Below are 25310 nucleotides of genomic sequence, written 5' to 3' on the forward strand. Positions count from 1 at the left end.
GGGGAATCCTCTGAGAGCAATGAAACGCACCCCCACCCCCACCCCGAGCACAGCAAAAGTGTGAGGAGTCCTCGACCGATTTCTCAGACGTGTTTAAATGCAATAGGTCATTTATATGACTGTCAGGGAGTCAAAAAGTAATAGATACACCCCAATTAGGTGGGCAAGAACTGAGTCACTTGAGCAGTGAACAAGATTAAAACCAAGAAATCTGGTGACTCTGGCAGATGTGGAGGCAGAGGAAAGTCATGCTCAATCCCCAGCAAAGTTGCTTGGGACTGAGGACTTCAAATAGAAACACTAAATAAAAGTAAACAACAACAAAACCAACAAAAAACAACAAAGGCACAAGACATGACACAAATATGCCAGCTTTAAACCAAGTTGTTCTTGACTTTTGGGGCATTTCATGGCTTTCCCCTCTCTTTGCCAGTCATCTCTCTCTACCATCCAGAGGCTGACACTGCTGCCAAGCACGCCATGATGCCCATCTCCATATTTGCTGCAGGCAGGTGGAGGGAGTTCTCAGACAATAGTGTTGGTGTCCCAGCTCACTTGTATGGCTGGGAAGAGGTCTCGCCGTAAATGCCCTCAAAGCTGATCATCATCATACTGCAAACCTCTCCTTAAGACCTCACCTTTCTCGTGATGCTTATTGAAGTCTCCAAACCAAAGCCAGAGCTGGGTACAAGTCAGATACAATGTACCACAACAGTGTCCTAAATCTGGGACCTCACCAAATACCACTGTCGCTAGCAACAAAGAGCCCAAATTCAGCACCGTGAACCCACCTGAGAGGCATCACCTAGAAATCACTGAAACCAGTACGGAGAGGCAGAAACGCAAGCCAGATGAGAGAGTGTATTTACCTGGAATGGAAGGAGAACCACCACCAGTGGTTCACCAGATGCTACACAAGGCAGTCAGATCCCTCTGGAAGGTGGTACAGTCACTGTATCAGAGATGACAGCTACCCTGTCCAGAGCAGGGGATAAAAGGCAGCAAAAGCATAAAAGTAGCTTTTTTCCCCCCCCTCCTAGAACTTATTTAAGATATGTGACAAGGTGGGATCCCAGGCACCCTCCCACCCTGCCCTCCCAGGTAGCAGTCACTAATGGGTCTTATAGTTGCCACAGCAGAAGCAACTCACTTCTGTCAGTGCTCTCAGAAACTCGGCTGTGATGTCAGACTCCTGCTGAGTGTCATGAAGCCCATGACAGCTCCGCAAGACTGTACCTGCCTGCTGCTACACTGGGGGTATCCATGCGCTGCAGGACTCTGCAATGTTTCCGCACTCTGAAGCTCTGCAGAGGTTGCAAAGCAATTCCAGGAAGCCTTTGAAAGCAACAAAAAACCAGCCTGGCTTCGGCTTCTGCTGTAAATCAAGGATACCAGCACAGACCAGCCTGCAGCTAAACTGATTATGAAGGGAAGCATAAGGCCCCACAAACGTGTAGCTCCCGTGCAACAAATTTTGCCCATCTTCACAAGGAAATCAGTTCCCTAATTTGAGTTTAGATCTGCTCTTTGTCTGTGCTGTGCAAATACACCCCAAAGACAAGCTGTGTTTTGACCCTGTGAAAGCAGAGGCTGTCCACAACCGCAGAAGAGGAGGAAACTGGAGAGAGGCTGAGTTTCCTCCTCTCCTGCAGCAGCTGAGCACAGCATAGGGAACATTTTCTTAATCCAGGGTTTCAATTCTGCTGACACCAAGTAAGGCAGCATTCCCAGCCCTGGAAGTTATTTGGGGTTTGTAGGCCTCTTCACAGCACTTCATTTCAACAGACTTCAGCAGAGCCTGCTGGACTGCCCTAGACAAGCCGTATCCGTGCAAGGGAATCATCTCATCCACTTACCCCAGCATCCTGCTCGTCCAGAGCAAGCCTGTCTGCTGACCATTGCGTCAGGGACTGCCCCTACCGGTTCAGGGCAGGAGGGCAAGCTGCCACATTCAACCGCCGAGGAGGATGGAGGGGCCTTCACCCTTTGCCTTACACAGGCTCTTTCTCTCAGTGACACCTTCACGAAAACGAGTTCTCCACACACCCAGGTGGAAACAAGTGACCCCTGTTCAGCAGCTATTGCACTATTGCAGGTCTGCAGGATCCGTGGCCTCAGACCTAGTCCTTGCACTGAGAAGCTGGGCTAAGGGAGCCGAGATAAGGCGAGCTGCTCCCACATGGAGCAGCGGCAAGTTTTTCCTGCCTCTGGGAAGTTACCGTAAAGATGCAGAAGGGACAGACTCAGACCACAGTATCATTTTCTCCTTTCCGTGCCACTTTTTGTGAAGGGAGATCCCTCCTGCTGAGTCTGGGAACGGGAAGGAAGCAGGGGAGGATGGAGTTGCCTGAAAACAGCCCTGGCTGAGACAAACCTGGGAAAGGCACAGGAAGAGCAGCAGAAGGTGGTGCCACAGAGCAGAACCCCCCTACCACACAGAAGAAACCCACCAAGCCCCATTTCTTCCTCATATGTGGTATTCCCTTATTACATATTTTCACTGACTGATTTGGTCTCCAGAATCCATTTTGCAGCAGTTGGTGAGAAACAATAGCTCTTGTCAGGAGCTTGTAATAGCCAGACTCTTAATTTTCAATTTGTTTCCTTCTTTTCAGACACATCTTGCTTTGTAAAGTTAATGTGTGCACGAAGAGCAATCTGTCTCCAGGACACCTTTCCATGTGGAAATGTCAAATGTATTTCATTTTAGTCTGGGCTCTAGGAATACCGCATTTATTTCTAAATACGGAAACAAAATTGAATTCTTGCCTCCCTGCCACTGAAACACGAGGCAGAACTATCAAAGGAAACACAAAACAGTAAGAAAAAAATGGCAGGTAATGTCTGTTATGGAATGGGATAAAAAAAAAACCAAGTCAGACCATTTGACAGCACACATCACTGCATTATAACCGATGTCCAAAAAGACAACATTAGAAGAAATTGTATCTGTTGACTTGCAGACTGGGAGAGCAGACATGGTACTGGTTTTGTGCTGGTCAGCCTTTGGGATATTTGCACAACCAAATTATGAGCTTTGTCATACAAGTGACAGGGGAAAAAAATCCCATGCTCGAGCTCAGGGGAGTGGGACTGTGAATGAATTTGGGTCACAGGCCCACAGGGTAGGGCGGTGTGGAGTGCCCAAGACCTTACACTCATGTTCAAGCCAGTGGAGCAAACTTAGAGTGGTTGCTGAGCATCCAAAGGACCCCGCTAACGCTCAGTGCCATTTGGGAGGAACCCCAACACAGCCAAGGGATGCTCACCACCTTGCAGAACGTGGCCTCCATGCCTTAGTGGTTGTTGTTTAATAGAAAGTATAAACAGGACAGTGTTGGACTCCAAGTATCTGTAGGTAACTGCAAAAGCAGTTGTGTCCAGGCTGTCAGCACGAGCCTGGCCCTGTTAGGAGGAAGAAAGAGGCATCACAGGCTGCTTTTGGTGACCAGCATTGAAAGAGCTGTTCATAACTCAGTTACCAGAGATGGCATCAGCATGGCAGGACTCTGAACTCTCCCCTCACAATGGAAGGACTAGGGCCTACGATTTCTGCAACAGGAGAGGGGTGGAGGGTTTGCTCAGCCGTTTTTGCCACCCCCGTTTTGTGGAGTTGTTAGATGCTGTCTTCATTGCCATCAAACTGACTTTTACACAGTTCCCAATCTTGCTCTTTCTCAAAGCAATAAAAAAGCCAGCAAGTGCAAAGACAGAGTCTGACATAGAGACTTAAAGCCCAAACTTTTGGATGAGGTCCCTGGTTCATCTCCTTCCTTTTTACCATCCCTGCAGTTTGCCCAGCATGACAAGCCACAAGAGAAGCGCCCCACCTTCTCCTGGCGAAGCGAGTATTTCAGAAGCTGAAATACCATGGGCCAAAAAGCAGCCTGAGAAGCTGAGCCCTCAGGCCTGGATCTCCTACCTCAGGGCTACCATCCTCAGTCTCCACTTGCAGCAGGGCGAGAGCATGCAAACCAGGCTGGGTGACGTGTGGTAGGAGAGCAGGCAGGATGATGCCCAAGCTCTGTGCCACGTTACCGACAGCCACATTCAGCACCGGACTCTATATTAAAAGCCTGTAGCAGGCATGCTACAGCACCTTGGATCTCAGGCGTCCAGCAAAAACCACCATGCCAGTACCCTCACCATGGCTACCTGCAAAGACCATATTGCAGCTATATAGATGGAAACTGAGAAAACAGTGAAGCACTCTTCTTACAGCCACCTGAAAAATTGCTCTTATACTGAAATCTAAGCACAGCCAATGTGCCTTGGCTTGTGCCCTGTGAGATTGGCTGAAACCCTACCACCTTCCCACAGTAATGTCCCCAGAGCTGGGAGGGGCTCCTGCTTGGGGCAGGTTTCTCTGCACAGAATCTCAGCTGTCACAAATTGTGCTCCTGCCACTACATGGTCTAAATATTTCCCTTTCCACTGCATGTACTTCAGTATGCTGCTTTATAAAGCAAGCACTCTGCTGTCTGTTCCAAGTTCATTTATACAGGTTCTGTTTGTGTGATATCCAGGTTGTTATCTGTATCACAGTTATACAAACAGTTTCTTAAAGGAATTTAAACACGTGGAAGATGTTTGCCATTTATCCCAGCCACTTCTGAAAGGTGTATTTTTATCTTCTCCTGAGCCATAGTTTGTAACATAAAATCCTGCCTTGACATTTTGATGTCTAGGACACCACTGAGTGTTTGTTGGCAACTAAAAAGTTAATTTGTGTTAATTAACATGGCAGATTCAAAGCACAGTAGCAATTCCTCAATAAATTCTTGTGCTCCTGTCATATATGCAAAGATGTGTGTATGCAAATGCAAGTATCTGAAGGAACCTTAGACAGCACTGCAGATTAAATTAATAATATGGGTATAAAAAGCAGTCGGTTAATATGGCTCAGTGAAACAATGGTTCATTACTCAGCTGCTGAATATATGCATTCTGGGCATCTAAACTGGCAGCTGCTCCAGATCACAAGTGCATGGGCATGGACACAGGATTAGCCTCTCACCCCGCAATCTTTCATAGCCTTGGCATGACCCCGAAATGATTGCCTTTCTGATACCAGAGCAACACCATGTCTTTACTGTGTCTAAAGACACCCTCGCTATATAGCAATGTCTATCCTCTACTGCTTCCAACAGAGATACAAACTAGACACAGGGATGGCTTCACAGGAAAGCAGACACGTCTGAGGTTGTCATGGGGCAAAATTAGACCACTTAAAGAACCACCGCCAAAGATATCAGCAAAGGCGATTTTATTGAAGGAAGGTGTTGTGAAAGTCAGACTTAAAGTTCAGTGGCAACATTCACTCTATTACTTACTGTAGAGGATATAATAATGATTCAAACTTACCAATACAAAATCTTAGTGCATGGTAATACAAAGTAATATGCGATATCAGTCACTTACCAAAGATCTGCAATTGTAAGGGGTCTCAGCCTCGAGGAATAACCTTGAGAGGTGTCCCAGCTCAAGGGGAGATCGCCGTGCAGCCAGCTGCTTAGCAGGGAGAGCTCAAAGAAGGGCTCACTCAGGCTTTCATATTTATGGAATAAAGTAGTTGGCACGTCATCAAATTACCTGCAATGGAAAAGGTAAGCATGAGACTCCTTGTACCCACATCTTTCTTTGTTCCTTGATAAATGAGTCTTGAAAGAACCACCTGCTATTCACATGTTAATTACATGGTCAGTGTTCCAGTTTCCAAGCCCATATGCATCAATGCTCACCATATCACCCTGTTCCTGTGAGTGTTTTCAGAGAACAGGTTGGAACTAAAGAAGTTTTTGGCCTAGCTATAGCCCAGGCCTTTTTCCATAGCCCAGGCCTTTGCTTCCTTTGGAGACAACCAAACTGCCACTAGTTTGGTCAAAGAGGCAAGCACATCCATCACAGAGGTGAAACGTGGCAGCTGCAGAGAACAGAGCACCAGCAAACTCAGCTCTAAATCTGGAGCGTCAGAGCTCCCTGGTTTACATCTCATCAGGGCACTGAGCAGTAGCTGAGCTGATGTGCAACAGATGCCTCTGTCCCTAGGTGAGGACCGATCCTCCTACAGATACACACAACCCCTTCTTAATGCAATGCACTAGAAGGAAGAAATTGCCATCTTGCTTATAAATTGACTTATTTTCCGCTCTTAATTGTTTTAGCTAATGTAATTAATTTCTGCTTGTTTGCTTGCTTTATGTCATTTCAATTATTAGATTAACAGATATTTTTTCATACTTAACAGACTGGTGAGGCTGAAGGATGTTATCTGGTTTTGCCTGACAGCAGCACAAAAGCTTTCTTCTAATAAGTTGTCAAAAAACATATCACCAGCAGAAACTCCTTAAACATGGCTTGCAAAGATAAAAAGAAAAGCTTATTGTATCTGCTATTTGTTTGTACCATGCAAATATCTCCTACATGAACTGATGGGCCTAGTTGTTACAATGATGTTTAACAGCTCACTTATCAAACTAAAAGGAGGGTTCTTTCGTTTTTTTTTAAGCCAGAAGGTAAATCAAGGGTCAGAGTGAAACTATTAGAGATGAATAAAGATCCAAAACCCCAGGAAATAAGCACAGTAAGCTCTTCTTACTAGTTTTGAAACAGATGATCAGCTTCACTCTATATCATTATATTCCAGCTAAGACTTTGGGGTAGGTGTAAAGTCATCTGCATTAAGGTGAATGGTAGTACAGGAAACCATGTTTCAGGATCTAAAAATTTGCAGTGCACAGATGCAGAAAGACGCTGCAAAGCAAATAACTGCGATGCAGGAATAAGTTTTCTCAGCAAATCAATGCCAAAAGAGGTGGTGATAAGGAATGAGATTCTCAGTCCACACATACCATCAACATGAGGGTGTAAAAAATGTACTGACGGCAATACAAGAAGAACCAGAAAAGCCCAGCAAAACAGCTCAGTAAATTCTGTTTAAACGCTGTTTATTGGACGGCTATTGAATTATCAAGAGGATAAAATCCTTAAGCTCATCAGCCAAGACAATCAGTTTCATAGCACTGATGGTATCACAGGGTACCTTCACAAATGGAAACATATCAGAGGTTTGAGAAGGCAAACGACAAGACAATTTGACATGACAGCTTCCAAAGGACATTTCGGCAAAGCAAACTTTAGGAATGACCTTTCTCCCATCTACCAGATCAAAACATAATACATCAGAGATGAGAGCCTTCCGGTGCACTTAAAAAGAGAAATCCTAGCAAATGGGTCTGCTAAGTAAAGAAAAAAAAAAAAGGGGGGGGGGGGGGGGGAGAGGGCTGTTAAGTAATCAAACACTTGAATGGATTGGGTTTTTAAGACACAGATGCTGGAACAAACTGCAGCTGTTGAGAGAAGCAGGATGTTTTTCCAGCAGGTCTTATTCAAGCAGAAAAGGCCCATCCAGAAATTCTTGCCGACCTGTAAAGAGACATACTCAAAATGGCAGCTCAGAGGCTAACATGCTGGTTAACTGGAAAGGCTGAATTGCCTTGAATTATATATAAAAGGGACAGGGAGGCTAAGAACCCCTTTTTCTCATTATGTTCCTCTACCAACCTCTTCTCCGCTGACATCTTGCCAAAAGAAGCACACCTAGTCCCTGAGCTGGGATGCTTTCTGCATTAGGGTTGGTGCCACTCCCTTTTTGACAGATTTTCAGGAATGACATGGCCTCTCCTGGTCTTGGAGTACATGAGCACGCTCCTCATGCTCTACAGAGATGCTGTCATCAGCTGCCCTCTAGCTTTAAGCTGCAGCTTTTGGTGGGAAGCAAACAGGAGCAGCAAATCCTTTAGTCCCAGTCCACTGAGAGCTTTCAAGTTAAAGATCAGAATTAGACAAAAAAATCAGCACAGGATGGGACATATCTATAAATTTTGCTGCCCCCTCTCTTATGGGGAAGACTCCTGTGCAATGAGGTAACTGCAACTTAAAGGTGACCGTTGCTGTGAACTTCATTTACACTTACTTTGGGCTTGCTGACTCCTGAAAATCCCACCTCCGTGCCCAGCTGTGAATGGAAGCACTTCGGCACACAAGTAAAAAAATGAAGGCAGTCTGAATCAACAAGTTACTGATGAGAGAAGCTGATTCTCCAACACAGTGGAGAAAAAAAAAAAAAAAATTAACAGAGCAGGGAGACTTCTTGCAAATATGGGTTTGGTTTTGGGATACCAGGAGATGATCCTACCAAAAGGTGTTACTCAATACATTTAGCTTGCCGCAGGTCTGTTTTAATACAAAGTGTCTCTCCTCTGTTTTCAGTAGTGGTCCAGACAGATTTGGGAGATTGGTAAGTGAAAATGCACATGTCATTTTGTAGCCTTTCATAAAGACAGGGTCTAGAAAGGAATTTTTCTGAATGGGAAAAAAGTTCATCTTAGATAGTGATGCAACAAGCAGCAACTTGCACAGCAAAGGAATCTGGTTTAGGCCATACAGGAAACAAAAGGATCCTCAAAAAGAAACAATTCATAAGTTAATTCATGCTCTCATCTAGTTTCTAGACTTATACTGATCTTATTCAAGACTCACAAAAGATTCTGTATTGTTTCAGGTCACGTATTCAGGAATCCTTTTAGTCATTAGTCCTTTTAGTCTAGATGGTCTAGGACTCATTTCTGAAACTCTTCAAGATGGGATTTTACAGTCATTGGCTCTGAATAATTATTTTGGTTTTTTTATACATGACAGCACTCTATGGATTTATCTCTGAAAATTTAGCCACAGAGAAGCTTTTACATATCCTGATATTTAGAAAAAGTGGCAGAGACATTAAACACTCAACCACAAAGGCTCTGGTCAAAACGCTTATAGGTAGATGCCTTGGTTTATACAGACCATGAAGCCCAGCCGAGCTTATTAATGAAGGCTGATCCCTCTAGACGCCTATGGTAAAAGCTGAATAAACTGCCAGAGCACAAACCCTGAATCCCTCATAACACCAAAAAGTAAAGCATAGTAGCAGAGGCTCTGGTTCTTGCTCCAGCTGCACCATTTTCAGCTGAGCCGCCTGTTATGGAAAATAACTTTCTGGGACCCCCTTCCAGTCTGGCTGACCCGCTAGGCAAGTAGCTGTAATCTCCTGCAAGGGTAAACACCACTGAACTCTAAAACTATATTCTTGGCCACTACATGAGACAGCCAAAATTGTTTCCCAGTTAACCACAGTTGTTAGAGAGCCCACACAACCCAAACATCACAGTTTTACAGCAGTTCCTAGCAGTGGGGAGATAAGGCAGCAGACAAATAGTTAATTTGGCATAGGCATGAAGTGGTATTTCAGTCTTGGGCTTCTTTCTGCTTCTCTTACACTTCCATAGCAGTACACAAATATTGAGTTATTTACACAGGGTAAAATACCACATACAGTTAAACCGCATCCGAGTCAAGTACAAAGAAATTAAAATATATAAAACATGGCACTTGCATAAATAACCATAACTTTCAGGGGAAGATGACCTTCATGAGCATTCTTTTGCTGCAATGTTTCCCTGGCAAGTAATCCCAACTTTGGGGCCAGCACTTCTAAGACAGGGTGATACTGCCTCTCCATTGAGGCCCAGCTACTTCAGGAGTACCATCGAACACACCTTGATTTAACATTCCTGGAAATGTCACAAGGGCAACTTCAGCTGCATTGTCAAATCTTCCTCTGAACAGTCATTATTTTTAATAAAGTTCCCAGGGACATAAAAAACCTTCCGCCCTTGAATCCCACACACATTGCTTCACCAGAATAAAAGGAGGAAAAAAACAAGTAGCAACCTAATTAGGGGATGTTAACACCACCTCAGCTATGCAGCAGATTTGCCTGCTAGTATCTTGTCTGTTCTTCATTTCTCTACAGCCTTGTCAAGAGATTTGACCCACTAAAATAAGGCAAAAATTCTGAGTGTCCTTCTGTGGGCACTGGGTTCCTTCTGAAAGCCTGCTCTTGGAGAATTATTTCCTGGAAAGGATTTGGGCATTTATTTTTATTGACTGCAACATACAGCTGATTCTCCTCCTCTTTTTCTTCACTCCAGACTCCATCCACAGCCCTCCTGGGACCGTAAGACTTTGCATACTTTCAGCTGATACCTCAACCACTTTCAGGGATGTATTGCATTTCTTCCACAAACCATTAATTGTTCTTTATAAATGTACACAGTTTTGGGATGAAGTAACTCCCTTGTGTTAAGGTTCAAAATCTTGAAGCTATTGCATACTACAGCCCTTTTGTAATCAGTAAGAGTTATCCAGTTAATTATAAGTCATTCTCTTCATAGAAGAAAAGATATTAAATATGAAGTATGGGTATATTCTAATTTAACATCCCTTAACCTGTCAGCCCAGGAACAGAGGCAGTCAAATCCCATCAAACTAGCTCATCTTTCAGGAGCCCAATGCCTCGATAGCCAAGAAGTAAATATATCCTTAATTATTGACGCAAATTGGTTAAAAGATTGTTAAAAGATACCAAAAAACCCACAAAAAAAAAAAAAAAAAACAAACATGAAGAACAAAACAAAAAAGCCCAGTAACAAAACAGAAAAACCCAACAAAAAACCCCAACCCTTTTCTGCTCTCTTCCAACTTTTGTCTCACTATGGCCTTAGACAGTCAAAGCAGCAACCCCAGAGCCAGTATTCCAGAGTCTGAACGTCGCCTCATACACAATGAAGAGTTTTGGCATCTCTAGCCATCAGCTAGCCACAGCAGCCACAAAACATACATTAAAAGATGAAAAAAGATCCATTTTCATAGCTTGCTTTATACAAACAAAGCTTTGCTCATTTTCCTACACAGGTGCAATCATAACATAACAAACCCACACTGGAAAGACACAGTTTCTACCAACACCACAGCACCTGGGGAAGCTCTGCTCATGCCCCAGAGGAAGCAAGCGGTGTGGGCATCAGGATGGATTTTACCAGTGTAACACCTCACTTGAAGAATGGTTGTGCCGCAGCAATAACAGAAGAGAACACCATTTTTCACACACTTAACAAAGGCAGTTAAACCGGCAAAAGGCGTGGAGATGATCTCCACAGAAACCCCCACACTACAAGCCCCCTGTCTGGCAAACCGGCTGCAGAAGCAACTTTGGTGCCGGGGAGCGGACACTGGCCCAGCCCTGGGGTCCCAGCCAGGGTGCCTCTCGGGGCCCTTTTATTGCCCGCGGGCTTGGGTTTTCCCCGGGAGGCCACCCAGGGCCAGGCCGGGGACGAGGGCCCGGGCCGTGTCCGCGGTGCAGGGGGCGGACGCTCCCCCCGTCGCCGCACCCCGGCGGGCAGGAATCAGCACGACAGCCACTGCTGAAGCCCCCCCCGGCCGAGGGGTGAAACCCCACTGCAGAGAGCGGGGCGGTGGAGTGCATTTCAACGTTAAAATCCCGCCACAGAAGACGGAAGCTGCCTCTCACCGGGAGCCGCCGCGCCTCAGGCACCCCTTCCTGACAGGCCCCACCCTCCCCTTCCATTCCCGCCTCTCTATTGGCCGAGGCGCCCGCCCGTCAGTAGCGGTTGCCATGCGGACGCCCTCGCCGCGGCGACGCCCTTGAGGGAGGAGCGGGGTGGCCATGAGGGCGGGGCGGGGGGCACCGGGCGGCACTGGCAGCCGCTCTGGCACCGGTACCGGCACCCATGCACGGCGCAGAGGAGGCGGTGGCGGCGGGGGGGCCGAGGGTGAGCGCGGCGAGCACGCAGACCGACAGCATGGCCGGTGAGCGCCGCCCCCTGCCCGCCGTGCAGGGGCCTGGCTGCGGGGAGGGAGCCAGGCCGGGCCGGGCCGGGCCGGGGCCTTCCCCGGCTGTGAGGGAGCGGCGGCTCCGCGGGGGTTAACGGCTGGCGGGAAAGGGAAGTGGGTGTGCTGACAGGACTTTCGCGGGTCTCTTTTCGCCCACCGGGTGCTTCGAGGTGTTTAACGAAATGCCCGGACCCGTCCGGTTTGTCCTCTCCTCCGGGCGCCTGTAGGGCTTTTCCCTCCCCCGGGGCTGTTCAGAGAGCTCCCGCCTTCCCCCTCCTCAGCTGCTGTCTCAAAGAGTGCTCCTGCCCCTGACAGACCGTGCAATAAAGTATTCCCTCGCCCCCCCCCCCCCCCCCCGCGCCATGCCCCCCGCTTGCCTGCACTCTTATTCATAAGGCCTTTTGGTAACATCTGCTTGTATTTTGCATTTCCTCCACCGTCAAAATGATTTCTTTTTCCAGTTCTGTACCATATATATTTAACATGCATACAATGTAATGTGTATAAAAATGCATGCCTTCTGAAGGGTGTTCTTAGCAACCCCTATAGCAGGGCCCATGTACAAATTTAGTAGATGGCAACTTTCTCACAAGGCTGGGGATGCCCAGGTGAAACAGGTTTTGAGAAATGTCATATATCCCATTGCTGCAGTCCCAGGGGACATACAGATCGCCCATGGGCTCTAGAAATAGCTCTCAGACAGAAGACCATGACAGGGCTGACAGGTCTCCTTGATGGGTAAATGGGGTTTGCTTCTTCCTAGTTTTATGAAAATCCTGCTTCCAAGCAAAGAAGACGAACTCTGAAAATGGTTTCTAGTTTCCTTATCCCGGACAGGAGAGTGATATCACTGATTTCCTCTTGATGGTGTCAAAGCACAGTGTTGGTTTCGTACTTGCAAGATGACTTCTTACAAGCTTGTCAGACTTTGAACTAGGGACTCCTGCATTGCAACCGTGGCATAATCCTGCATCTGAGCCATGTCCATGTGGGCAGTGCTCTCCTCGTTTTTGCTTGCAGGTGCAGGAGCAGCAGGGTTTTCCACACTGGCCTTCACAGCACTCTTTCCCTGGAGCATGCTTTCTCTCACTGGAGCAAGATCCCTAACCTGGAGGAATAAAATTGTACCTTTGTGTGAAGCGGGGAAGCTGTGAGGACTTGATGCACATGAAAAGAGCGCTCCTTTCATATATGGTTTTGCTCCCGATAGCAAAGTGCCTGATTCTTTTTCATTCCTAATCTTCTGTAGTTGCTTTAAATTCTGTAAGGTATCTTTCCAGGCTACTTTAATCACTATTTTCTTCACTGTGTTGAAGTTAAGGGAACATTTAACTACCTAAGTGAATAAAGATGCAGATACATAGATAGGATAACTGTGACCACAGGTCTTTCCCTTTTCATCATAATATTCTGCTTCTCATTATAAATCATGTCAATTCACAACAGGGCTGTGAACCAGTACATTCTTCAGTTTGTTTCCCATGTGTTTGACAGGTGACACTCAGATTAGGTCCAGAAAAACAAACTTGTTTCCATTTTAAATCTACTCTGGATGCCAAATTGTAATCCATTTTAGAAAACATGACAGTGTACATGTGAGTTGGTATAAATTGCACTGTTTGTTTTAGCTTGCCATTTGGGAACCATACATGTTGGGAGCTGGGGTTGTTTCATCTGGGGAAAAGGAGGCTGAGGGGAGATCTTATTGCTCTCTGGAGCTACCTGAAAGGAGGTTGTAGCAAGATGGGGGTCGATCTCTTCTCCCAAGTAACAAGTGATAGGACAAGAGGAAATGGCCTCAAGTTACGCCAGAGGAGGTTTAGATTGGATATTAGGAAAAATTTCTTCAGCAAAAGGGTTATCAAACACTGGAACAGGCTGCCCAGGGAAGTGGTGGAACCACCATCCCAGGACGTATTTAAAAGACAGGTAGCCGTGGTGCTTAGGGACATGGTTTAGTGGTGGTTTTGGCAGTGTTAGGTTGATGGTTAGACTCAATGATCTCAAAGATCCCTTCCAACCTAGATTTGTTTATTTGTTTCTATGATTCTATGTGTGTGCTACAACTGGGGTGAACAGGAGCTGAAATGAGAATGAACTCAAATGCCCATTTAAGAAAACAAATTCTACTTGTTTAGATGTGGCTTGTAGACTTTTACACTTTGTTTTTAGTACAAGTGATAACAAACCTTCATGTGTACTACATGTGCCACGTACATTTCTAGCACACGTGTCTAATTGTGCTAACCAGGTACGCCTTGCAGTGCTTATGCACAGTGGGACAGCATAGCTGTCCAGCCTAAGGAGTAGTGGCATCAGATGGTGCTGCTGAGAGATCTATAGCTCTTTTCCAATATCACACTTCAGTGTGAAAAAAGCTGCTAAAATACTTTCTGAAAATGGTATTCCAGTCATGGATTGCATATATTTATCTGCTGTCGTAATTGTTTGGGTTCACAGACATGTCATTAACCCTCTCCCCCTCCAAAGCAATCTTAGTATCTGATTATATCTCTTCCAAGCTGCTGGAATTACTTAAAGAAATGTTTTTTTTTTTTTTCTGTTCTATTCTTGCCTCTGCCTTTTTTTTCCTTTGCAAAAACTTTAACGTTTGCAGAAAGGGATAAAAACAGAAATAATGCTATTGTCAGACAGCACACCTGAGACTTGTGGAGGAATATGTGTTCATTTCAGCACTCTGTAAGCACCCCTGAAATAGGGACTGGAGCTTTTTCAAAGACTTAATTAATTTCTTGCCAAATGTCAGGCAAGACAGCTTTACATCTGGAATGGTGCAAGTGTTAGTGAGCAGTGTAGTACTTCCTCCTTTTTCATTTGCGGGACACTCAGTAATGCTGAACGCTGGCCTTCACAGGACAAGGTCCAGATTTTGAGTAAAAGCACAACAGCGCAGAAGGTAAGGTGGTGGTCCGAGAAGGGAGTCCTTGCTACCTCTTTGGATATTTAGTCAGAAGTGACAGGTTTAAATTTGTGTAAAATTCTAACCAAAATTTAAGCAGATTGAAAAAATCCGGAAGTGGGTTTCTCCAGAACTGATGTAACTGAAAGGTTTCACGATGGCTCATCCACTTTTGCTGCAGGTGTCAGTGTGAGATCATGATGTGTTCCTAGATATTTTTTGGTCTCTTCTGTGGTGATTCTGAAGCTGAATCACAAGCTATGTCTCAAATTTCTGTGAGCATCTGTGAATCATTTGAGCACGTTAAGTTATGTGGGATCTGATCTGTGATTTCTGCTCTTCACCTCTGAGTAGAATTAACTCACTGAATTTCAGTGGAAGTTTCACCACTTTCTCTTGTCACACAAATCTGATCTCTGCATCCAGATGCCAGCATTCCGAGTTGACAACTACTGCCCTGAAGAGGACAGTGTGGATTTAGCTGCTGTAATAGCAGAAGTGGTTGATGAACCAGGTTCTGTAGCAGCTGTGGTGTAGAGGACGTGGAAAATGCTGTTCAACATGCTGTTCTTTATAAATATTTTTTAATAAATATTTCTTTTTTTTTTTTCTTCTAATGACAGGTCAAATGCCAAGACTTTCTAAGGTCAATCTTTTTACTTTGTTCAGTCTCTGGATGGAGCTCTTTCCCTCGTCTGAGCAACAGAAAAAATCCCAGGTAAAATGTCTATGTTTAATGTTAATTGGTCTTTCTGAACAGATGCTAATAGCTCCTGCCATGAATTTAACCTAACTGCTCTATACATAACACATAGTCCAGAGGGGAAAAAACCAAAAAATACCGAGAAACATTTTTCAAACAATTCTTAGAAGTAGAAAAAAATCCACTGGTGGGAGAAAAATAGCAAAATGGTTAAATAGCATGCTATCTCTGAAAAACTTTGAAAAGCAAAGTATGCCCCTGCCAGATGAAGCAAACAGTAAAAAATGCTGGTGAGTATTTTGAAGAGCATAACAAAAGAGGCATGGTGTTTACCGTGCACTTCTTAGTATATACTATTATAACTTTGAAATCAGTGTAGTTGATTGTGTAGAGATATTCTTTAAAGTGTTGATGTTCATGATTGTGGAAGAGTTCACTTATACAGTGGAGGTGCACAGAACTACTTGAAATGTTTGCTGATCAAGAACTTGTAGATAACTACTCTTAGCGACAATGAAAAGAAACCATCCTTGAGAATGGATCTTCTAAATAGCTGCCAGTTACACTTCAAAGTAGAGGGACATTTTCAGAGTGTCCTGGAACTGTGTTTCCTTTTGTGATCAGAGTTCTAATTACTACTTTGTGCAGAGTATACACATGTGCTAAGAGCCATAGCACATGTATCAATCAGGACAAGATTGCAATTGAAAGATGGCAATATAATTTGAGTGACAATTAGGCCTAATTTTCAGAGCTTGGCATGTCCCAGACTAGATCCAGAAGAGGGATAGATGAGCACCATGCAGACTTCAAAAGCAGTTTGAGATTTAGTAATTCAGTTAGGAATGTCACTTGCATTACATGGTAGGGCTTTAGTACAGCCTCATTTCTGTAACCTCAAAGAAATTAAATATTTTAGAGATCTAAGGCAACAGTGTTCTGGTGGCAGCTGGATTGCATAATGAGATCTGTTTCACTACCTTCATCAAACTAGACTGTATCCAGTCTCCTCACAATACAGGGGAATCCAGATGTAAGAGCTCGTCTGGGGTATGCGGTTTTTCCATGAAGATTCTTTACAACCAGGATTCATTTCTATAAATGGAGAGACAGAAATAAAGTTAGAGAAACTATTGGCTCCCAGGATGGTGAAGATTAAGATAGAAATTAAATTCAAGAGCATTTCCAGATGCTGGATGATTCAGAGGGCTTTTCAGCTATAATTGACAGAATTTTCCATGCTCCTTCTGAGTGGTGTTATGGGCAAAGCAATGACCAGAAAAATCAGGAATTTGTGACAAGTCCCTATTGGAAGTTTGACAGGGGCACAGGACTCTGATATTAACAGGCACATGGAGAAACCACAAAAAAAAATTCTGCTTAGGGGGAGTGTAACAGCAGTTGTTTAATGAGTCATATCACAATTTGTACTGAAGAGCTATATGCTCTGATCCTGGCTGATTAGTGTTACCTAAGGAAGAACTGTAACATCTCTATGGACTTGATGTTGAAAAAAGTAAAATAATAATAACAACAACAACAATAATAATAACAATGCATTTTTCTGTAGGTAAAGAAGAGTGGTCTAGTTGTGGTGAAAAACATGAAGATTATCGGTCTTCATTGTTCCAGTACAGACTTGCATGCCGGCCAGATTGCACTCATTAAACACGGGTCAAGACTTAAAAACTGTGATCTTTATTTTTCCAGAAAACCATGTTCAACTTGTTTAAAAATGATTGTAAACGGTAAGCAATGACTGTAGTAGAGTAGAAGTAAACGTTATGCTTGTGATTGGTGGTATCAGAAAGCCTGTTTTCTCTTTGGACTGTCCCAGTTGCCAATCCCTAATTTGTGTAGTCTGCACTGGTATTTTCCACAAGGCTGAAAACAGTATTGAATGTACAGCTCCGGGAGCTGATGATCAAGAAACTACGGTTTGCTACTGAGACCCTGTTTCTCTGTGCAACTATTATTATTGGTGGTGCTTGTCTCTCGGTTGGCATGCACAGCTGAGATTCTGACATGCCTGTGCACTTTGCCAGAGCAACCCTGAGCCTGATGACTAGGCCTAGATTACTACATTTTTCCTTGCCCTCCCATTGCCTGTCAGTGGCAGCAGAGGAAGGGTGTTCTTTATGCATAAATCACAGGGAGTACTTTACGGTTTCCTTTTCCCAAGTGAGGTGAAGGCAAGTCAAATTATTCACTTCCCAAAATGGGATCTGCTGGTACAGCCCTTCTGCAAGTGTTGGTTTCTAATCTCAGCAGCAGGTTCTATTAGTGCTAACTTTTTTTGTGTGGTGTTAATGTATCTGTTGTAGGTAAGATGCAAAATTAGGCTGCCACAAAGATCTTGGAACTTAGGAAATTCCAATTTTTGTCTATAGTGTGATTATCAAGTCTGATGAGCTCTTGACACTCGTATATGCTAGCATTTTTGTTGTCCAGATGCCACTGAAACAGCATTCATGGCCCTAAAGGAGTAAAAACAGAGTTAGGCAATAGTGTGTTGAAAATGGGGTTTATGTTCCACTGTGCCTGCATGGTTCCTTTTGCTGCATTATTTTCTCTTCCAGCTGGGGTGAACAGGATTTCTTACTGGCCTGCAGATCCTGAAATCAGCTTGCAGAATGAGGCGTCCAATCCCGTGACTACTGATGATGCAAAGCTAGATGCCAAAGCAGTAGAAAGACTGAAGTCAAATAGTCGTGCTCGAGTGTGTGTATTGCTTCAGCCCTTAGTATGCTATATGGTGCAATTTGTTGAGGAAACTTCCACCAAGTTTGATTTTATTCAAAAAATAGCAAAATCTCAGCCTGACTCTAATACTGACTTTTATACTGCATGTAGACAAGAGAGAATAAAAGAGTATGAAGGTTTATTCCTAATTTCAAATGAGGAAACGCACAAGCAAATATTGATGACAATAGGACTGGAGAACCTCTGTGAAAATCCGTACTTCAGCAACCTTAGGCAAAATATGAAAGATCTTGTCTTGGTCTTGGCAACAGTGGCTGCCAGTGTCCCTGTCTTTGGATGCTTTGGATTTTACAACAGTGAATCACGGCGAACAAATGAAACAGACCATCAGGGTTTGCCCCAAGAAATTGCAAGGCACTGCATGATACAAGCCAGATTACTTGCCTACCGGACAGGTGAGTTGTTACAGTAGTGGAGGAAGAACGGGTCTCATGAGTAGAGCGAGTTCCTGATTTCAGTCTCGCTTCTTCCAAATACTTCCTTGAGCAAGCTGCTGAATTCCATTCCTACATCTGTGAAACAGGAGCAGCAGTAGTAGTAAAATCTCCACAGAAGTACATAGTATTGTGTGTTAAAGCACTGGGCTTTCCAAGAGAAAATCAGGGCAGGTATTTCACATACAATGCTAGCAAAGCCTGTCCTGCCAACATGTCCAACACCTATCTGAAAAATAGAATACAATGACATTTAAGTTCTTCAAGCTGCTCTGAAGCTCTTTTTTATGGAGGTTTCACAAGATGTTTCTGTTATCAGATAAGTGCCAATATTTTAAGCATATTACTTACACTTCTTCAGAAAAGAGCAGTGAAATAATATCCTTCCAGTATGGCATTAAGTACAATTATATTAAATTCCTAGTTCCAATCTTATTAGTGAAACTGATTATATATCTAATGGGGGTTTTCTTTGCAAAAGATGCTGGAGTTTTGCCATCTCACATCAGCGAACCTGTCTGCATATATTCTTGGCACACATTTTCTTATCTAATATATGTATTGGTTGCTTCTTAGCATTTGTGAACAAATGTACGTAGCAAAGTCTTAGAGTGGCTGGCCTTGCAGTTAAAGCACACTCAGCTTTTGCAGTAAGCTCGTATGACTTTGAAGCTCTTAATCTTTCTGCATTTCTTTTCTCCTATCCATGAAGCGACAATGAATGTTATTCCTTACTCTAGGAGGTCATATGTTAATGTACAGGTAACTCAGAAGTGCTTTATTTGTTATTTACTGCTAAAATTTTATGTATTTTAGAGGATCATAAAACGGGAGTTGGAGCTATTATTTGGGCAGAAGAAAAATCAGTAAGTATTGAAAAAGTTACTTTTTCTTGCACTCACAATTCATATACTTGTATCTGCTTTGAGCTTGTTATTTTGCTTTAAGTTTATACACGTGTTTTTCATACACACACTGTAGAAAGCTTGCACTTCTCATTCTTTAGTAACTAAGTTAATGGCTAGTTCATTGTTATGCTATCAAGATGAAGGGGAAGTATAAATGAGTTTAGTAACTACCACAGTGTCTCTGCCTAGCATTTTGGTGTACTTACTTCCCTAGTCATTGTTGGTTATTCCAGGTGTCCTGGCTACAAAGTTTTGCCAGAGCTGCCGGTCAGGCAGCACGTGCCTATTCTGCATGGTCCCTCTTTGCAGCTATTTTTTGGAAAGGTCTCAGTGCAATCATAACCTGACAATCTCTTGAGGATTTTTGTTGCAGTTGAAATGCTGTACTGGCTTTAGCACATTCCTTTTTGGATCAAAGTGATATTTTTCTGCAAATACTGTTACTGTGCTTTTTTCCCATCCAAACATAAAGTTTCTATTTCTTTACGTCTCTGATTATGCATGTTAACGATCCCAGGAAGCCTCATTCTTCATGCAGCTGCAACTTACTCTTAATTTGGTTTTAGCACTTCAGTGCTGCTTATTGCTGTTTTGCTTCTTGTTCTGATTTCAATCACGGATTGCTACTTGGTCGGTCCACTGGTCACCAGGTCTGTTGAGAGACAAGGGAAACACAGTCTCTGGCACATCAGGGACTAACTCCATCTGTCTTTAATTTTGTGCATTGCAAAAAGGCTTAAGGCCTAAATCCTTCAGGCTTTTTGTTCCTGCTATCAGTATCACTTGCTAAAAGGAAGACCTCTAAAGCCTGGTGTGGTGTGTTGTCTGCAGCGTTACAGTTTGCCCGTGCGGCTCCTACGGAACATAGTGGAAAAACTCCATACAGACATGGAGCAGTTAGAAAAAGCTGAGTTCTCTTTTAACTGCTGTAACTTGGCATGAACTGATAATGTGAAAGCATACATTGCACAACACTTTGACTTAGTACTCAGTTTAAATGTCTCCAAATTTGATGCTTTGCTTACTGTTGCAGAGAAGCTGTGATGGAACAGGAGCAATGTATTTCGTAGGCTGTGGTTACAATGCCTTTCCTGTTGGATCTGAATATGCTGATTTTCCACACATGGACGATAAACAAAAAGATCGGGAAATCAGAAAGTTCAGATACATTATACATGCAGAGCAGAATGCCTTGACGTTCAGGTAATGGGTTTATTTTTACGACAGAAAAGAATGAGATGGTTCAGAAACAATTCCATGACAAATGCATGATGTCACTGTGATGGAAATGTGGATTGCAATCATGGTCTTGTTTATGCATATGATGCAGAAATTGGATGTGCATGGACGCAGTCAGCACCACCTTTCGTTTCTTCCGACTTCTTAAGTGAGCTTGGCTTTTAAAGGTTATTCACCCTGCTGCATGGCAGCTGTCCTTCAGATGCAAGCCACTGCCTCTGCTTCCTGCTAGGACCATGCTATAACCTGAAATATGGAAGTGTGGCAGTTGTTGAGGCTTTCAGCAATGATATGTGTGGAGAGGTGGGATGGGTGTTTTGTGCACAGGTAGTAAAACTAAACCAGGTAACGTTGTGTACTTGTGCACTTGATTAGGAACAAGTGGCTTCTGAGAGTAGATAACACAACACTTTGCTTCCTCTTGAGGTATCAAGTTTGTCACCTTTCAAAAGTAGCAAGATATAAACTCTGAAATTCTGTTTTCTGACTGGTTGTAGGTGTCGAGAAATAAAGCCAGATGAGAGAAGCATGATATTTGTGACGAAATGTCCATGTGATGAATGTGTCCCTTTAATCAAAGGGGCTGGTATCAAGCAGATCTATGCTGGAGATCTTGATGCAGGAAAAAAGAAAGCAGACATATCCTATATGAAGTTTGGTGAACTTGAAGGTGTAAGCAAATTTACAGTAAGTGTCTAAACGTACTATATTCTAAAACCTCAGCAGCACTGGGGGGAGGATGGAGTGAGCAGTCATCTGTAGCCAACATAGAGGAGTGTTTTCCTGTGCTATTTAGTCAAGTGAGTGGAATTGAGGAGTTGCTCTGTCACGACACTGGAGATATGCCAGGTGGTAGAGGCAAGTGTGTCACTTTTCTGTAATTTCCTTGCAGATTTCCCTATAACTCGTTGCTGTTGTTTGATGTGGTCTCTTCACACTCTGATGTGGTCTCTTCTCACTTCTCTCCAAGCCTCCCTATCACAGCACGGCAACTGATGTGGGAGATCACTGTGTGACTTTGTAGGCCTTTTTCCAGCAGCACCTGAAAGAGCTGTGGTGGGTTTTGAAGGTGGCCAAGTGCACCTGCACTCAGGGGGCTCACCGTGACAAAATGCAGCGCTGTCAGTTTGAGCAGGCTTGTTTCCCCTTCTCAAGGAAGTAAATGGCCACGTATCCCTTAATAGCTTTTTATCCTCGAAGCACGTGTGTGTTGTAGGGGGAGCCCTTGATTTCCCACTTAACCCCTAGTCACATCTTACAGTGAAGGACTGTAGGGCACTTTTTCTTTTTGTCCTTTTGCTCTTTCTTTTGTATTCTGGAATAAGTAAACTTTTTCTTCTTCTTTTACCAGTGGCAACTAAATCCATTGCATAACAATGCCCTTGAATTCCATGACCCCACAGCCAGGGAAAGTAAGTATTTTTTCATTAATTCATTTTATGACCAAAGTCAATAAGTGAGATCACTTTTTAAACAAACCTGAATGCCTCTGGGATTGATTAGTCTTAATTAATCTTGATTTCGATTAGTTAAATTTTGCTATGAAAACTTCTCTGAGCTTTTTGAGTAGATCAGCTATTGGTAAGTTGAAAACAAGCTTGTTTTTACAAATACTTGGCATTGGCATACACGTTACAAAATCTAGTAATGCTATTATCAAGGTCAACAATACGCTGGTTTGCACATAGATCATTTCAGACTACTTTACTGTGTTTTAAATTTTGTTCTATAAAGACTTTTTGTATTGTGTTCTAGAAAAAGTGCCATTCTTTTTCAAGAGAAATTGGACTTCTCCAAGTAATTTAAATATGTTCTGCAGAACATTTCGGTGCTTCTTTCATGAAGTAGAATCTATGCCAATGCTTTTCAATCAACATTTATTTTTGTGTGTATATATAGACCTATATAATATAAAGGCCACAAAATCTTTGTTGACCTGCACCCCTATAGCAAGGGAGCTGTCATCTTCTGAAAACAGAGTTTAGATGAGTCTTATGTTGAAGCCTTTTTGTGCTACAAAAGGAACCCACCATTGGCATCTACTGTCGGCTACCAGTCCTTAAAATGTTTCTCATCCAGAAAGGAAAATAATGTGGAAAAAGAAGCTGAATAATTTTTGTGCCTCAAGCGTGAAGATACGGAGCATAAAGATAGAGAATTGGCAGTTACTCAAAGCATTGAGCACCATGCTAGGAGCATAAAAAAGGCTGAAGGTGGGTTTTGTAGCACATGAATGGCCACACACTACAAGCTAATTCCTAACATGTAGTGAGCTAGATTAGTGGAGAAATCTCTTTGTTACCTATTTCCTTATGAGTCGGTGGGGAAGAGGGGAGGGAAGGGCTCAGAGTAGTGTTTATGGCATTAGTAATTGCTGCAAAATGTTAGGGCTTGTTTGTCCCTTTCTCTGCTAATCGTTTTTAGACCCAGCTGGAGAAAGATCTATCCTGGGGTACTTTGTTTGAAAACCTTTAACAGGGCTCATTTTTCTAACAGTGTTTTCTTCAAGGTGGTATGCCTGCATTTTCAACACCGATCTGTTTTAAGTTGCTATTTTTCCTTAGTATGTTTCTTTTACTATAACTGTTGCATGTTCTTCTATACAGGGAAGAAGACAAGCTTCCCCACCCCAGCCCCCCACCCAGTGTTATTCCAGTGTCCCTGTATGTGTTGAGTATTTAGACTGTGCTTCCCATTGTATTAAAGTTTCACACATTTGTGTTTTTTTTTTTCTTTAGATGGGGTCCAGAAGACAAAATCACTAGATGATCAGCAGCACCAAAACAAGAAACTGTGTCTTGGTCACTATTGAATAATTAAGCACTTCTGCAGTCTTGCTCTGTACTTTTTATAATGCAGCCTGTTTGCACTTTCAAATAAGGAAGAGTTTTATTTATTGTTTGGAAAGTGATTTTTAAATAAGTTTATTTATGATGTCTTGAATGTTTTACAGAATTACCTGAAAGTCTTTTTAATTTAGAAGTTCCTGGGGAAAAAATGCTGCTTGTATTTTCTCTGAAAGAACTGGGTGGCTAATTGTTGTTAACAAGTTAAAAAAAATACTGAAAGTTTATTGCTGGTAGATCAGCGTAATAATAAAATGGTATCTTTTTTGCTTGCTGTATGGATTGAGGGAAGGGATTTCTAAGTTCTGGGCTAGCAGAATGCAGAGATAAGCCCTAGTTCTTCAAGTACAATCATCAAGGGAATCTTCTAGGAAGTGGTAGATAAGTAATCACTAGCAATTATTCCTGTTCCTGAAAGTGGCTTTTGCTTCTCAGTCTGCTTGTATAAAGGAGACAAAGCCATTGGGATAGAAATCATTTCTAGGTAAGTGATTTGGAGATCAAGCTTGTCTCTCATATGTGCTCTCTTCTGATTACTATAGCAGCAGAGGCATTTTGTTTTGTGGTACTTGCATTCCTCCTCTATGTGCTTCGTCAAGTGCGTCCCATTTGAATTAATGTAGACAAAGATTAGCTTTGCTTTTTCTCAGCTGCTGGATGCAGGCACAAAAGAATTTGGCTCTATGCATCTCACTGGCCCCTACATACTATGTGAAAATTGCTAGTGTTTAGGTTTTGTTAATCTTCACTAATGGGCTTCTAGGACTACAGAAGCTAATAAAGTGCCAGATGTCCTGTTGTTTCTTAGATAGGATGGAACCAGTGGAATAGCCCGAATCTTTTCAGGTGCCAATCTCTTGGATAATACACATGGGGCAAGGGTGACGTTCAAACAGCCAGTGAAACTGCAGTCTAATGTTATAGCTAGTTTGAGGGGGTGCTGGTTAGGTAACGGGTAACCAGAACAGAGAGTTCGACCCAGCGTCTTTTGAGAGGTCACTCTCCTTGTTCCCATCTCTGCTGCTTTGGATATGACCTCTAGTTGTTTGCTTTAGCAGACGTTCCAAGACTTTCTGTTCACTCCTCTGCTGAGCTCTCAAGTGCAAACACAAACCTTTTTCTGCTGCTGCTGGTAGGAGATATAAATAGCCTTTTCCCAGTTCCTTCATGCATCTTATCTTTGCTACCCTCGTTAAAGTCCTAGAAGAGGATTCATGTCTTAAGATGCTGCTGCAGCTTTGTTTGTTTCTTTCTTTTAGGCTTTGGAAAAGTTTGGACCTAGATAGCAAAGCTGTGATTGGATAGTGCAAAGCATCCTTAACGTGGCATTAATCATATGGAGTCTGTTCTCACACAGTTTGGCTACTGGTCCTGCAACTTAAGGTGTAGTTCTTGATGCCTGGAGCAAGGAGTTGTGATTCCCCATGGCTCATAGTAGAACTTCATTCTTGAGTACCTGGAGTTCAGAACCGGGGAATGCTTATATCTTCTTACCACCATGAGAATTCACTGTCACTGGAGCTGGAGAAGCTGCTGTTTCTCTGAGCCTAGTTAGATTGAAGGCTACTTTAGGGCTGCTGGTTGAGTGTGGTACATGCAGAGTTAGCAGCAGAAATCTCATCAGGCAGCTGTTTGACCTCCTGCAACCACCGCTGTCTTGTTAAGCAGGGTGCATACAGCTTCATTTCCCAGGACCAGGTAGTGAATGAAGGAGAAAAATCTGATGCTCTTTGTCAACAAAGGGAAGGATGGTGAAATCCA

General features: G+C 43.3%; 1 protein-coding gene across 1 annotated transcript; it reads left to right on the plus strand.

Moving 5' to 3' along the window:
- Nucleotides 1–11633: 11633 nt before the first annotated feature.
- Nucleotides 11634–23636, plus strand: CDADC1 (cytidine and dCMP deaminase domain containing 1; the record flags this gene model as incomplete). Its single annotated transcript, XM_082486370.1, has 9 exons — nucleotides 11634–11712; nucleotides 15280–15374; nucleotides 16930–17107; nucleotides 17939–18517; nucleotides 19373–19422; nucleotides 20498–20667; nucleotides 21201–21390; nucleotides 22055–22115; nucleotides 23442–23636. 9 exons carry the CDS (start codon nucleotides 11634–11636, stop codon nucleotides 23513–23515), a joined length of 1476 nt encoding a protein of 491 aa, XP_082342496.1. The 3' UTR covers nucleotides 23516–23636.
- Between the last annotated feature and the right edge of the window lie 1674 nt (nucleotides 23637–25310).

The sequence above is a fragment of the Vanellus vanellus genome, assembly GCF_965231255.1.
Source record: "Vanellus vanellus genome assembly, chromosome: 1".
Classification (NCBI taxonomy): Eukaryota; Metazoa; Chordata; class Aves; order Charadriiformes; family Charadriidae; genus Vanellus; species Vanellus vanellus.